The sequence below is a fragment of the Helobdella robusta genome (assembly GCF_000326865.2).
Source record: "Helobdella robusta unplaced genomic scaffold HELROscaffold_4, whole genome shotgun sequence".
NCBI lineage: Eukaryota > Metazoa > Annelida > Clitellata > Rhynchobdellida > Glossiphoniidae > Helobdella > Helobdella robusta.
In genome coordinates this window covers 7,318,772-7,334,982 of record NW_008704902.1, presented here as the reverse complement: position 1 = coordinate 7,334,982, position 16,211 = coordinate 7,318,772, and the positions used below count along the sequence as shown (strand labels likewise).

The 16,211-nt window shown below is 31.9% G+C and overlaps 3 protein-coding genes across 3 annotated transcripts; all 3 read right to left on the bottom strand.

Annotated features, from left to right (window-relative positions):
• Positions 1-707: 707 nt before the first annotated feature.
• Positions 708-2,895, bottom strand: HELRODRAFT_162853 (hypothetical protein; the record flags this gene model as incomplete). Its single annotated transcript, XM_009024942.1, has 3 exons — positions 708-884; positions 1,811-1,950; positions 2,850-2,895. 3 exons carry the CDS (start codon positions 2,893-2,895, stop codon positions 708-710), a joined length of 363 nt encoding a protein of 120 aa, XP_009023190.1.
• A 3,908-nt stretch (positions 2,896-6,803) lies between these two features.
• Positions 6,804-8,703, bottom strand: HELRODRAFT_162852 (hypothetical protein; the record flags this gene model as incomplete). The annotated part of the gene is made up of 4 exons (XM_009024941.1): positions 6,804-6,953; positions 7,290-7,800; positions 8,003-8,477; positions 8,649-8,703. 4 exons carry the CDS (start codon positions 8,701-8,703, stop codon positions 6,804-6,806), a joined length of 1,191 nt encoding a protein of 396 aa, XP_009023189.1.
• A 2,710-nt stretch (positions 8,704-11,413) lies between these two features.
• On the bottom strand, positions 11,414-14,441 carry HELRODRAFT_162851 (hypothetical protein; the record flags this gene model as incomplete). The annotated part of the gene is made up of 4 exons (XM_009024940.1): positions 11,414-11,553; positions 12,034-12,189; positions 12,472-12,581; positions 14,428-14,441. 4 exons carry the CDS (start codon positions 14,439-14,441, stop codon positions 11,414-11,416), a joined length of 420 nt encoding a protein of 139 aa, XP_009023188.1.
• Between the last annotated feature and the right edge of the window lie 1,770 nt (positions 14,442-16,211).

The following is a 16,211-nucleotide window of genomic DNA, read 5'->3' as shown; positions in this document are numbered from 1 at the left end:
GAAATCCCACACGATGTCGAGTAAACCATAGACATCGCAAACCAAAAAACTAATTCATAATTAATTATCTAACGTTATCTAACATTATGATGTTTATCCAGGCCTACGGAAACGTCAAAAGTCATTGTTTATCCAAGACTCCCTTAGCTATGCATAGGACGCGATATAAATTAATAATAATAAGAATATGAATACTAATGCGGTAAGCAGTTAAAATAGGATCAGTGCTATCCAACGTGAAGGCGTTCGTTGAAAATGAACAAACGTGGTTATATGACGTTGCGTTTAGTTGCATTTGAATATTACTAACACGTATTTCTATAATATCTTTCAAACCAAATTGTTTAAAAAACCATGATGCAATTATAACATGAGTTAATCTTATTTTCAGCAATTATTCAAAGCACGTCAACCAGAAGAACGTACCGAACTATAAAAGAAATAATACACAATTCTTCAGTTTGGCATTAAGTTAAAACAGAAAATATATTAAAAAACAATCTTTGGCCCAAACATATAATTACAGGTAAAAAAATTTAAAAACCGTTGGTAAAAAATACTTATTTTGCGCCTTGAAAAAAATGATTACCAATGATAATCAATCTAAGGAACTGTTTCATTTATGCATTTGTGATAATCAAAATTTTAAAAAGAAAACTTTTGAAGCATGTCGAGCGTCTGCTATGGGTGAACCCCATAGTGGAAGCTCACTTGCCAAAATAGAAATAAGTAACAGAATTCTCAGAAGCATGTCGAGCGAATGCCGTGGTTGATCCCTGTGGCTGGGGCTCAATTTTCCGAAGGGAAAAAGTAACATAAGCAGTAATTGTGTTGTCTGGTACATGCGCGGGATGTGACGTCGAGTGATGGCAAGTTAGATATGGCTGACATGGTGCAAGTTTTTATTTTGGATACGTCTTAATGCTGTGAAATGGATGAACTGGGCTGGTGCGTTGGGTAGTCTGGACTGGGATTTTTTCGACCGGCGGTAGCGGTTTTGAGTTATATAAACAAAATTTATAACAAAATTCACCAATAAAATAAAAATAGAGAACATTTTCTGAAATAAATTATTAAATAAAGGTTAATGCCAACAAGGCACATCGTAGCACCATTGTGGGAGCTGAAATGCCGTTAAAGTTAAAAAAAATTTTAGAGCTACCTTCACTTTGTCGACGTGTTGCCCAAAGCTAGTTTCTGAGACGTGACTCGGTTTATCTACAAAATATGTCTATGATCTAACCTGGTCTACGAGCTTGTTGTAAAAGTAAAAATCAAATGTATAAAGATTCCAGATTAAATGGTTTGGTTTTATTTTTTAATTTTCACAAATTTTCACTTATTTTAATATTTGATTCAATGTTTTTAATATATATTAATATTTTGAATATACAAACATGCCTATGTTTCTTCTTAAACTAGTTTAAGTGTTTAAGTCTGTAATGATTTGTAGCATATTTTTATGTCATAACAGCAGCGTAGGCAAGGGAGGGGCTTTGGGGTTGAATAAAAACTTTTGGTGGGACTAAGGCGAAATTTAATAAAATTTCTATTAAAATTTGTAACGATTTGGATTGAAAACTATTGCAGCCCCTAGAACAATACAATTAAGTAAAAGTTTGTACAATCACCGGTTTTGATAAAAATTTAACGCTCGTTAAGAACTACAATAAATATCAAAACCAATTATATTTAATATTGAAAGTATCACTTGCTAGCGATGTTAAGTAGTTTCTTTCCCAGTTTAACTGGTTACTTAATAAGTTCATAACGAAATGTGCCATATCTACAACTATCTGGACTTTCTTACTCTCTCTTTTTCGTTTTGCAAACTTGGTTTTCGGGAAGGTAGCTCTGAAATTTTGTTTAATAAGAGGCTTCTTAGATTGATGTTCATGGTTTCATGATTATTAAAATTTAAAACATCAATATTAGATGAGTTAAGATTAACTGTTAAATAAATCCGGTATTAGTGATTTATTCACTAAAATTATAATTTGCAAAAGATTTACAGTTGAAAAACATTACTCAGTTTGAATATCGCTGGTTGAGTTGATGCAGTTATTTTATTGCTCAATGTACATTAGATAGTTTAATGCATTTCTGAATTTATTTTATCTAGCTTTGTTAAGGTAAAAAAAATCCTGCTTATAGTCATAAATTATTATGATATATAAGACATTTGATTTCAACGCAATCAATTGTAATTTTTAAACGTTGGTGTACCAAGTCACAGAGATGAGGTAAGTCTACCTCTTTCCAAATTAAAAAAAAAACTTAATCAACTGAAATATTTTGGCTTACATATTTCAATTTGCATTCCTACATAGGATTTCAAATAGCTCTAAACCGCAATTTAATTCTTCAATAAATGTAAAAATTTACAGTTTTTTCAATTGGAAATATGTAATCACCTGTTTGTATGCGTGTATAATATTTCTTTTTCTTTTATAATATTATTCCGTTTCAAAATCGCCATCTGATGAGCGATACTTTCTTCGCGTTCATATTTTTCTTCCTTTTTCTTATAACAATGCTCTTTCTATAAAAAAAATAAGACCATTTTTGCGTTGGAAAGTTGAAGATGTATAAAAAATAATTTTCATGTACAGTTCTCAAAAGTCGATCATAGTCAAACTCCCGCTTTAATCTTTCTTGAAATAAATTTCTTATCTTTTTATCATTTCTCAAATCCATTGTTTGAAAATTGTTGACTTGTTTTTTTATATTATAACTTATAGAACGGAGTATACCTTAAAAAAACAAATAGTTTATTAATAAAAACAATCAAAAAATTGTTTGTAATTAAATTTATTTTATCATAATTTTGCCTGAATATTAACACCTACATTGCTTATCGAAATCTTCCATGCTGTTTATGTTGTCTTGAGACATTTTACGACTATTCACTTTCAAAAAATTCAAGTAATCAAAATTCAAAACCGACAAGCTGTCTGCGTAAACATATGACGCTTTGTTTATACATCAACGACGCATTTAAAATATCATAGCACTCATTTTTAATTTAAATCGTCGTCGGAGCCGGACGAAGCCTTTATCGGGTAGGCGATAGACACTAAACCGAGTCCGGGTCCCAACTTTGTCACAATAAATTATTGCTACGTTACTGGTATGAATGAAAACTGCCATTAACGATGTTACTAATGTGTACGGTGAAACGAATGGTGTTGTGAATGAGGTTATTAAGGTGAATGATGGCATGAATGTTGATACAAATGATAACATCGATTTAAATGTAATTGATGACATGATTGCTAATATGAATGATGACATGGATGCTAATGTGAATGATGATATTAACTTTACTGTGAATATCAATACTGTTTTGAATGATGGAATTAATGTAAATGATGGTATTAAATTTAATGATGACATGAATTATAATTCACTTATTGATATGTTCAATAACATATATGCTGATTTGCCTAGCTAATTTGTCTCAATTTCTAATTATTTTACTCTGTCTGAGATGAATAATAATATACTTGGTGACTGTGATCAAGACGCCCAACGGTTGATTGTTGTGCATATAAATTGTCGCAGTTTAAGTGCTCATCTGACGGAAATAATTGGACTTGTCAATGACATAAAAATCAAAAATTGTATTACTGCCTTGACTGAAACCTGGTTGCAGGATAATACCATTCGTGAATATATCCATGCGAAGCTACCATCATATGATATTGTCATAAATAACAAACAACAACAACACACATTTAGACGACATTTTCCCCGAGATCGGGGGTTGCTGTTTGGCTACCTATGATGAAACCGAAATACCCCTCGGATACTGAGGGCCATTGTCACTTCTGTCATCATAAGTAATTTCTTTGGCTAATTTTTACGCAGGACGCCCTTTCTTACGCAACCACAGTTATAAGCGGTGGGCCTAGCCTTTGATGATCCAACATCACTCACAAGGCAGTGAGGGTCAGTTTAATGTCATAACCAGGACAGATTGTCATAAATAACAGAACCATCAAAAGAGGAGGTGGGACTGGTATTTTATTTAGTAATAATATTGTATATCAAAAAAAAAAAAAAAAAACTTAAATACTAATCAAAATTTTAATACTGACTGCTTTGAATGGTCAGGCATTAGAACTTATTGTGTAAATAAATATTATTATTTTTTTAGTATATATAAGCCTCCCAATGTCAATGTAAATGACTCTCTAGAATCCTTAGATGTCTTTTTTAATGAATGTATCAGAATTGAGAAGGGTTCCAATGTATATGTACTTGGTAATTATAACATAAATATTGCCATTGACAATTATGCAAGCCAAGCTTTCCTGAATCTTATGAGGGGTTTTGATTTGAGTTCTATAATTAACCGACCGATGCATGTACATAATACCGGTGCGTCTATCATTGATAACATTTTTACCAATGACATTAACTATCTTTCTAAGGGTATCTTGTGTGAAGATTTGTCGGATCATCTGCCAATTTTTATTTTAATAGGATGGGAAGGTCTCATTGTTGCCAACCATCCTCGTCCCCAGATAAGAACTCGAGCAATCAATGCTGTAAACTTAAATTCATCCAACAAATCCTTAGTGAATTATGTTGGCCGGATTTTTCCAGTGATTCTAATTTAGATTCTGATTATGACAATTTTTTTAACTTATATATTAAATGCATCAATAGCTCCTGCCCAATAGTTGTCAAAAGAAATCGATTTAGAAAACCGTGGATGGATGTTGAGTTATATAATATCTGTTTACACAAAAATAACTTGTACAAAACGTATTTGTTGCGTATTCCTTCTCTTTGTAATAAAAATATATATAATGAATATAAGAATTATTTTATTAATTTGAAAAGAGCTAAGGAAAAACTTTTCTATAAAAATAGATTTAATAAATGTCGAACTCATAGAGAAAAATGGAATGCAATAAATAGTATGACTAGACCCAAGCCATCCGAGTCTCATCTCCTCAAAGATGATGACTATATGATGAGCAAAATAAGAATAGTCAATAAATTAAATACATTTTTTATTGAGCAAGGTAGTAAACTAACTCTTTGCAGTCCACCCAATCCGTTCCCAAATCAATCTTTGTTTAACCAACTCAATTATTCATCTTTTCTGGCTGTGGATATATCTCCTGACGAAGTCATTTTAATAACGAATGAATTAAAAAGTAAAAATAGTTATGATGGTGATCTTTTATCAACAAAGCTGTTAAAGAACACCATTCATACCATTGCACATCCGCTTGCATCATTGTTTAATAAATCCATACGAATTGGTCACTTTCCAAAAAGAATGAAATTGGCTATTTGGGGCCTCTCTTGTTTATCCTTTTTGTTAATGATATATTTTCAATATCAAACACTTGTACCCCTATTTTTTTGCATATGACACAAGTATTTTTCTGTCTGGAGATGATCTGGTGCAACTGTTCTCCGATATGAATGAACAATAAAGCAAATTTTTCAATTGGTTTACTAAAAACCGTTTGGTCTTAAATTTAAAAAAGTCATGCTACTTGGTCTTTGGCTTTAAGGCAGCTACCAGAAATGAATGTCCAAACAAATTGAACATTCACATTGAAGGCTCGGTCCTATCAAGGAACCACTCTGTGAAGTTTCTTGGTATCATAATTCAATCCATTCTAAAATGGAACGAGCAGATATGTTCGGTTTAGAAAAATTGTACCAGGTCATTGGCATTGTTTGTATATCTCGAGCAAAGTTGAACAACCGTTTGGTGATGTTGATTTATTACTCATTGTTTTATTCGTACTTGATATATAAAATGTCTTCTGGGGTTCGACCAATAACTATGCAATATATACAAATATAACTTCTGTCGAAATTTACTTAATATTTAATTATACAACAGTTGAGACTTTAAAGGCAGGCCTGACAATGCAATTTGCGTTATTATTTGATCATCAGTGAATGTTTGAAGAATATCTTTCTCTGCTGCTATTATCATTAATGCTGATAAATAATCATCTGCCATGGTAGACCTTAGGCGGTTCTTTATAATTTTCAGCTAACTTAAAGCTCTTTCTGCAGAGGTACTTGATAAAGCAAGAGAAGCAAATATTCATCAGCAAATTGCGGTAACCAGATAGTTGATGAAGAACATTAAGTGGTTTTATGAAACTGCAATTTTTCCAATTATTAGTATCATTCGTTTGGGCTTCTTTATATGCCATATTGTTATTGTCATCTTCTTCATCTGATTTATCAGAAAATATTTCTATGCCAGAGTTATAACCTGAACTTGCAGACAGGTTTTCCATCTTTTCGTCATTTTTTAGCAACGTGTATTCTTTTTTAAATTCGTTCAGTTCATTTGCAACATCCTCTGCGTTGACAATACTGGTTACAAACAGTTTCTATTTCACTAGCCTTAACACAACGGTTGCTTAAAAGTGTTTTGGGAGTAAATAGCGAAAGTTCTTTTAAAAAAACCAAATTTTGCTGCTCAAATCTACTTTTCATTTGTTGATTCACCTCATCTAAAACAATTAAAAAGCATTCATTTTTAATTTTATTTATTCCAACTGAACATTCGTCTCTGCAACGTTCATCAAACTTTTTTTTTCGTACGACGTCTTTCAAAATCAAAATCTGGGCTGTTGCGAATGATTTCGATTCACTGCATATTGTTTTCCACGTCAAATCAGCATTTTTTCTTATGATGTCAAACGAATGAATGCGGTCTTTTATTAGTTCTGTTGAAGACGCCATGTCAATTGATATACCCTGCACTGCTTCGGATACAGGACCAATAATATTATAAACCAATTTTAAAATTTTCATGCTATGTTTTTCATTCTTTTACGAACTCCGAGTGCAACAGTAACTGTTTCACTGTCACTCAATGATGATTCAGCCAACTCGGATAGACTTGCTAATATTTCTGAATATCTTTTCATCACCGTTTCTACGGCTGATTCTGTGCTGTTCTAGCGAGTGATTTGAACACGCTTTAATTGCATTTTATGCTGACAATTACTTTGAGAATTTTGGAATACAGCATTTCTGCGATGACCATTCATGAATGAATATAAATCTTCTAGCAGTCCTAGCGTATTTTTTATTTCATTACAGCATTTCATAACGCCATTCATCACTAAATTTAACCTTTGTGCATTGCACCAAATATAAATTGCTTTTTTACACTCCTTTTGAATAAGAGTAGCCAATCATGCATACCGACCTCGCATGTTACCTGCACCATCATAGCATTGACCTATCACCCATGACATATTAAAATTCAATTTAGTCAGAATATCAATAACTTCTCCTTTGAGTATCTTGCCCGATGTTTCTCCACAAGTAAAGACTTCCAACAATTTTTCAACTGGATGCAAATCTCCCATACTATTTATTTCTAGATATCTCAGCAAAAAAACATTTGCTTCCTTTTTACTAAAATCTTGTGTGCTATCACAAATAAGACATGCCTTTTGTTGTTCTGCAATATTTGACACAATTTTCTCAACAATCATTCGTTTCATTGTTGTCAAGACAACTCGAATATTGCTGGATCTTAGAAAATTAAATGCCATTTTCTTTCTTAATCTATGTGATTCCTCAACTTTCATCAGATATGCAGCAGCACTTGGATCCCGTTTAGATATTGTTCGAAAAAGATTTATAAACTTTCCATTATTAGATGTTTTTCCACGAAAAGCTATCATTTCTTCACTTAGGTACTTAACACAATCTAAAATGCATACCATAAGTTTTCTATTTTCTTGAATTATATCTTTTCTATTTCTCTCAATGAAGACATCTACGACCAATCCTCTTTTTCAATTTATTTTTGCAATATCAGCTTCGCGATGCTCTGCACTTACTTCATGACGAATGATATCCCGCAAACCATTATGCCAATTATTAAAACCTGATGTTGTCCATACAACTAAAACTTTTGGGCCGGAAAACATAATACAAGTAATAAAGTAAATTTTGTTAGTTCGTTTGCTTTAAGACAACCATTGTCTCTTACATTTTGAGCCATCTGAACCATTTGAACCATTCTTTTTGGAAACTGCAACCATCAGTAACAGGATAGGAATAGTCATTTGGTTGATATACACCAAGTGCCAGGCATGTTGTTATTTCATGCCTTTTCAATATTCGTCCACAAAACTGAGCTGCATCATTTTTGTCTAAAGCTAAGTTTAGATTTTTACAATAATTAAATTTATTTTCAATATTTTTTTCAACTAAACTATGAGCATTCAAGTTGGAATTGTTAGATTGAATCAAATCACAAACGTTGCTGTTGGATTCAGCTGCCTCTGTTGGCAAATATTCTTTAGCAACAACATTACCAATATCATCATCTGATTTTCTCATATCATTATTACTGCCTGCTGGCATTAAACTTGTAGATGGTGAATTAGTTTGGCTTGAGCTTTGTGGTTTCCATTTGCCATAGATGTCTTTTACTGAAACAATGTCTTTTTTTATGTCTTCACCTCTGTAATAAAGATATTTGAATGGGTGTAAGAATTAAATGAAAGGAGACAACACAAATAAACGACGCTTTCAAATTATTTTTCAAAAATAGGCCATTCAAGTTTGACTCATTCCTGGATTCTCAACAAAACAAATTTGCCTACATGCAACTCTTGTAACGAAAAACTAACCATCCATCACATTTTGGTCAAATGTAATAGTCACAATAATAGTAGGAAACGACATGACATCCCTTCAGAAGTAGAAAAAATTGTTTCCAGAGATAAAATCAATAATCTAATATCATTCCTTCAGGAAATACAAAATTTAATAGAATTTAAAAATAATTTCTCAAAAGTTTTAAAACAACAAAACGCATTTATAGAAAAGGAACAAGGGGCGTAAAAATAGCCAGTTGTGCTGAAACGCCGTTAAACTGCACAAACAAACAAACAAACAAAATTATTTTTCAAAATCTGTTTAGTTTAGTTTAGTTAGATTTAGAGAATAATCTTGCATGCATATATCAATGATCTTTTCTGCAATGCAAACTCCACTTATCTTGGCGAATGATCTTGCGACATCCGGGCTGCAAACATTTGTACTTACAAAAAAATTTCTGATCTCGAGGCATTGTTTTAAAAAAATTATTAATCCGGAATAAAAATTTTAATAAAACTAAAGCGACGCAAAATTGAATTCAAATATTCAATATTAATTTAATCAAAACAGACGAGAATATTTGGCTCCGCCCATGAAACTAAAAGTGATTTCGATGTAAACTCGTTGAAAATTTAAAACAGACGAGAATAATTGGCTCCGCCCATAAAATTAACTAATAGTGATTTTGACGTAAACTAGTTGAAAGTTATTAATTTATAACAATGAGCGCGAAGTAACATAGTTATGTTGAAAATACGTATGTATGTTTCTAAATTGTTTAAAATGTTTGAATCTTTTTTTAATGTAACACAAAAAAATTCCCCCCCCCTAGCTTAAAATGGAGGCAATTGCCTCTTCCCCCCCTTCTGTAGACGCCCTGTATATGAGAGTATTATTGATATTGATATTATTGTATTATTATTATTACTACTGTTATTAGGTGGTAACTTGTTAGTATTATTGATGTGTGTATGTATATATCTAAATGACAGTTTATTGTTTATTACAAACACTGATGTTGTTAGTTAAGGGTGGTCTCCACAAGTAATTCACTTTTATTGATCTCCTGAATTTTTTTGTTCAAATAAAAATTTGGGAAAAAAAACGTTAAAGCCAGTATTAATTATCAACTTTAGATTAAATTTCTTTTGACATTTTGTCAATTAAATAGTTATTTTTGTCAATATGTTTTACAAACTTCATAACTTTTTTCGATTTCTGTCACGCAAAAACTTTGTATTGAACAAAGGAATAGAATTTTACTAATTGAACGCTGACCTGGAATCATTAGTGCCATATAATCAGCCGGAGCAAAACAGTAGCCAGGAGGGTGGCTGCAGCCACAAAGTTCTTCGTTGTATGTAGGAATGCAACAATACATCGATATTTGCAAAATGTCAATATATCGATATTTTGCACGATACATTACGATAGTCGAATTCTCAAAAACATCGACAACAAAATTTTGGTACTTTAAACAAAAACTTATCCATATTTTAAATCCTATCCTTAGATCAAGAACTGATCACAAACTTTGAATTTGCAAAAGAATTTAGCGTCTATGTTTTTGCTCTATCTCTCTCTAATAAAATTGTATTTTGACTGCATACACCAATTCATAAAGCTCTGGAATCATATTTTTGGCCAAATTGATCAACGCCGGGCTTTCACAAGACTACATTGTTCACTTTATTCTTTTGTAAGCCAACATCACTCTGTTAGTAACGTTTTTAAATTTTTAGCAAATACGGCATTTTCCTCGCTAATGACACGCACCGCACATTTTTGTCACCGCGGATAAAATCTAATAAAAACTGTTCATAACTTACGAGAATGTACTTGCAAAGCTCCTCAGTGGTACATAAAATCTTAATTTTTTTCACTTTAATCCTCGCAAGTAAAATATGACTGATATAAACAGCTCTTAGAAGAAGCATTGAATCCATGCATAGCTCAGTCAACTCTTCTTAATTATTATCGTAAAATCAATGTAATCAGCGTTAACCTTTCAATCACCAGATGCACAACTCTTCAATTAGAGGGTTAAATGTAGTGTGATCATCAAATGACGCATCATAAATTACAATTAATTAACTTCTTTTAAATATGAATATATACTTCTATTATATATTTTTTAAAGTAAAACGTTTCAAGCAATTTCACATCTGTATAAAAATTCTATTTGTGAGTGAAATTAAAAATAAATTTTATCCAAATTCTAATTCAATTTTATAATTCTTTATTCAAAATAATTTGCCGAAGAATATTTACTTGTTGATCAAAATGAAGAAAACAATACGTATACTTTATACGATATCAGCCGTTATGCAAATATTTATAGTCCATGAATTCAATGGTGAAAATTTTAACCTTTTTTTAAATTTATAAATTATTTTGAACATTCAAATTAAGTTCATTATTAAAAAAAACTAGTAAAAACTTTACATAACTGTACATTACAATGCCAGTGCCCATTATTTACCAGCCCGACATTGCCCGCGATTTGAAGAAAGTTCTTTATTATATGGAGAACTGGAGTATGATGAGGGAATAAACCTCATGGTTGACATCTGCCGTAAGATCCTAGGTCAGGAAAGTGTGCTCGATATATGTACAACGTGATTGAGCGTAGACCTCATTCGTACGTTAAAGATAACATGAGCGATGTCGTTGGAAAGATTGTGCTAACCAGGTACAATAGAACGTACAGAGTGGACGATATCGACTAGAATCACACCCCGATGAACACCTTTTCTATGAGAGATGGCACCACCTAGATGTCCTTCAAGGAGTACTACCGGACTAGGCACCACATTGACCTCCTAGACGACACACAATCTCTTCTCCTGAGCATGCCCAGTAGACGGGAGAGGAGGGCCGGCCAGGAAGGCCCGATATGTTTGATCTCTGAATTGTACATTGTCACTGGTATATCTGATGAGATCAAATCAAATTTTCACATCATGAGGGAAGTATAAACTCACACGAGGCTTGGACCTCACGAGAGGTTCGCCAAAATCAGAAATCAAAATCAAATATATTGAACAGAAAACAAAATATTTTCATAAAACGACTTTTAAGCTTCAATTAAAAGACATTTTAAATATGAAACTAACAACTGTGAATTCATTTAAAGTTTCAAAAAGTTGAATGCAAAGATCAATATTTTGCACTGAAATGTTGGAATAAACCAAGTTAACAAATGTGGCTGTTTCTGCTACGATGTTGAACGACTTTATGTTGTCCGGCTGCTCTCTCAAATAGTTTTGCACAATAAAAATTAATTTTTTACCACTGAAATTCACAAATTTACACGATAAAACTAAACTTGAAAATACTTTCTTAAGTAAAAATATAGTCAATATAAATGAACATTTTTAAATTGAGAAAAAACCTGCAATCCTGCGTGCTGACCATCGCACATTCGAGCAAGCACATTTAAGACAACGCCGATGCATCTGCCGTTCTTTTGATCGAGGTTGCTGAGGTCGTCCTCGTCTTCGTCATCCATGCCATCATTTTGAATGTTGTCCGAGTCTTGCTGGTGGTTGTCGTCAATATTTACGATGACTGTATTTTTGTAGAGGTCGCTTTGTGATGAGAGAGAGGAACTCATTTGCTTTAACTTTCCATTCTTCTGCATTCATCTGATTGCTTTCAAGACGCTGTTGCTTCCTCGTTGCTTTATTTTGCAAAACTGATAAACTCATTTTTTTCTGAATAAATGGCAATCTAGAAATAAATAACATTCCACTACACAACATGTGTGTGATATTTTTCAATATTTTTGCTAGAGCTACATATGACTAAGATAAATAAGAGAAACACGGACATTGAATGTCCATATTTTACCTGCAATGTTTTTAGGCCATAGACCTGCAATGGCCATAGTAGTGAGCATACTTTTTGATTGCGCCATAACCTCTTTGGCACGTGCGCGGTGCTCGGCCAACAGAGAACGCCTGAAAGTATCAACTATTTAAACTGATTGAAGGAATTTATTAAAACTTAAAATGCGCCTTATTAAAAATTCTATATTTTTTCAAAAAGTTTGACCATAACCAAAAATTTGTTTTCATAAATATTCTCAAAAATCACATCTCAGCAGTGCTAATCTTTTTTCATATTTCTTTAAAAATTGTCCAGGACTCAAAGCCGTACGTTAGAACAGGAAAAATGTAATAACTTAATAACAGTTTTAATTTTCTTAATATTTTGATTTTATTGATTGGTGGTAAAGATGTTTTTCATTTTAGTATAACCATCTTTAGCAATAGCTATACTTCTTTTGATATCCATATCACATTTGCAACGTGAGGAAATCAGACTTTCAAGATAATTGAAGCTGTTGACTTGTTTTATCTGTTTACCATTAATGATTAAAGAGCAGATTTTGTTTTTACTAATAATCATGCACTCTGTTTTGTTGATGATAATTTGCGAGCCTTCCCTTTCACTTTCAAAAACCAGTTTGGAAACAAATGTTTGCAGTTTTTTTTATTGAATCTGCTATAAGAGAAGAATATTTCAGGTAGATCTTTTATTTTTCTCATGATGATTTCACTATAGAGATTGTACAGGTCTTCAGAGAATACATAGCCTTACCTAACACCTTTCTTTATTTCGACAAAACTAGTCAACTTGTTACCAGCTTTCATTGCTACACTTTGTTCCCAGTAGAGGCTTTTGACAAATCTCGTGTCTTTTCCTAAATGTTGAAATTTTTCAATAATTCCATAAGCTCCACGCGTTTCACGCTTTCAAAGCTAAGGGTCCACACATTCATTATTTGCAACATCTTTGAAACATTTTATTGTTTGTTTGAAAAAATAAGTTTCTCATTTTTTATATGTTTAAAATTTTTAATGAGTAAACTGTTTTTATTGTAGCTTATTTATTACCATTTATAGTTTGCAAAAACAGTGGTCATGCACATGTAGTTGCATACGTCCTATCTAAGGCGTATAAATGACAGCTAGTGCAAGTCCACACTACATCTATATAGTTGTTTTCAACATTATTTTTCAAATGTCTCAAATTTATTTTCATTTTACTATTTTGCAGCTGCAAAATTACAAAGAAAAAAGCAGCATACTCTGTGTACCTATCCAGAACTGCACCTAACGATTAAAACCTGAACAAATTTATTAATGTTAATGCTTTGGCACTATTTACAAGCTATGTTTTTCATTTTGTGTTCGTTAAAAAATTGATCAAACAACTGTTACAACACAAATAATTCTGAATGCGTGCAGTGGCGGATTTGATGGGGACGGGACCCGTTATCATCACTTCAACAACATTTTTTTGTAACTTTTTTAAATTTGAAGACTAAGCCGATCTTTACATAATAACGCTAGTCGCCCTACAGCAAGAAAAATCATAAAGTATCTATAAAGATTTTCAGCGATGGGAAGTTACTAACTACAAATAGTTAAATAGTTAGTAGTAAATAACTACTAACTAGTAGTTAAAAAGTAGTTAATAACTATTTTATTTTGAATAGTTATTAACTACTAATTAACTATATTTTTTTGTAGTTATTAACTATCATAGTTAACTATTTTTTAACTACTTGAACGTAATTTCCATCAGAATTAATTTTTATCTTTTAAATTGCACATCCCTATCTTAAAATTTGTTTATTAGTTTCCGCGTCGACGCCATTCTTTTTTCAGCTTTTTCTATTGCGTGCGCGATGCGGATAATTTGCGTTTGATTAATTATTTAATATGAATTCTCAAATTATTAAACTGTGCTTTATTGACGCCTTTTAAAAAATAGACGACGTTAAAAAATGTGTGTAACCTGTAACTCAACATTTTGTAACATGTAAAGTAAAAGTAAGTGCTTTCTTTAGTTTGTCTTTGCATTTATATGAGTTATTTAGTGTTAGTATAAGCTTGTTTTTGGCAAAGTAGGCGATCGGTACTGGGAAATTCCATAAAAACATAATAATGTAATTTACAAATTTCAATTTTTATATATTAAAATATAAATAAACTAGGGCTAGGTTAGGATTTTTTATGTTTACATTAACGTTTTTTTAAAAGTTTTTAAAAATAAAGTAAATAATACAACTTTTTTCTTACAGCTTACAACTTATTTAAGAAATAATATCCTCAATTTGAAATTAAGATGAATTAAATAAGTTTTTAAATAAATGAGTTTCCATAAGCATAAATTTATTATGAATTATGTCATTTAAAAAGTGGAGGTGCTGCATTAAGCTTAATTTGTTTATAAAATTATTTACAGTGATGGATTAATTACTCCAAAAAAGTAGTGAACTACCGAAGTTAACTACTTGACTTAAAAAAACATAGTCAGAAGCTACTTTTTAACTACTTATTAAGAGAAGAAGTTATGTTATTAACTACTTCTTAATAATAGTTAACTACTTTTTAACTAATTTTAATTGTTATTATTAAAATTTAAAAGAAACCCTTCTGAAAAATTTTTGTAAATTTATTAACCAACATATATTCTTTTTTAATCAATCAATCAATCTTCGATTAACGTCCATAGACCTGGTTTTCCGAGGTAGGACGTTGTTTTCTTTGCCATCAATTTTTTGCCCCAAATTAGACAATCAGTTGTATCCAATTCATTTAAATTTAGAGCTTTCATGTCTTGCTCGATTTTTTGCGACCAGGACTTTTTTGGTCGGCTTTTGAGACATGTGTCAGGTACTTCAACATCTGCAAGAGAAGTTATGGCACTGTTTCCACTTCGTTTGACATGACTAAACCACCGCAGACGGTGTTGCCGGCTGAAGGCAGCAGATGTCAATCCTTCTACGCTCGTGCATTTCTGCGATTTCCATGCTGCGGCCAGTCAGTGATCCAGCATTGAGCGTTCCAAGTCTAAATACCATTGAGGGGCCATTCTGAATTATTCTGCAACATCCCTCCGCTATTGCATACTTCCCAGAAATTCTTGGCACCCCTTGACCACTTAAGTCTGCAACTTTCCAACATTTCAGCAGCGATATAGACCGCGGATGAAGATTTATCTTTTTCAGATACTTATTGACGTATTTTTTTCGTTCCAAGACCGATATATCGGCATCGAGCACGTTCTAGTCCTAACTATATTTGCTATCGTATTCATTTCATTTTTCATTCGGCTTCATTTTTTTTAATGATCGTTGGCGGTTTTTTTTATATTAAAAACATACAAGCAGAGCAGAGCACATTTTCTATTGAAAAAAATTGTCAACCGATGTCAAAAACTTAAAAAAAAACGAGACATTAAACATGTTTAATATATTCATAAAACATAGAACTTTAAAACATTAAAACCAAAAAACAGCAAAAGATCCATACATCAGCATCGCAAACGTGCTTGATAATTATTCAGATAGACACATTTATTACTTATTTAAATATATGACAACGTTTTTTCCATTTCAATTAAACATTTGATATAACTTAAGTTGATCGTGTCTAAGTTAAATTGTTATTGATGACAACATAAGATTAGTAGTAACGTCAGATGTTGTTGATGACAACATAAGATTATTAGTAAGGTCAGATTTAATAGATTCGTCCATGTTCGAAATACTTTAAGGTTTCTGATCAGCTGATAAA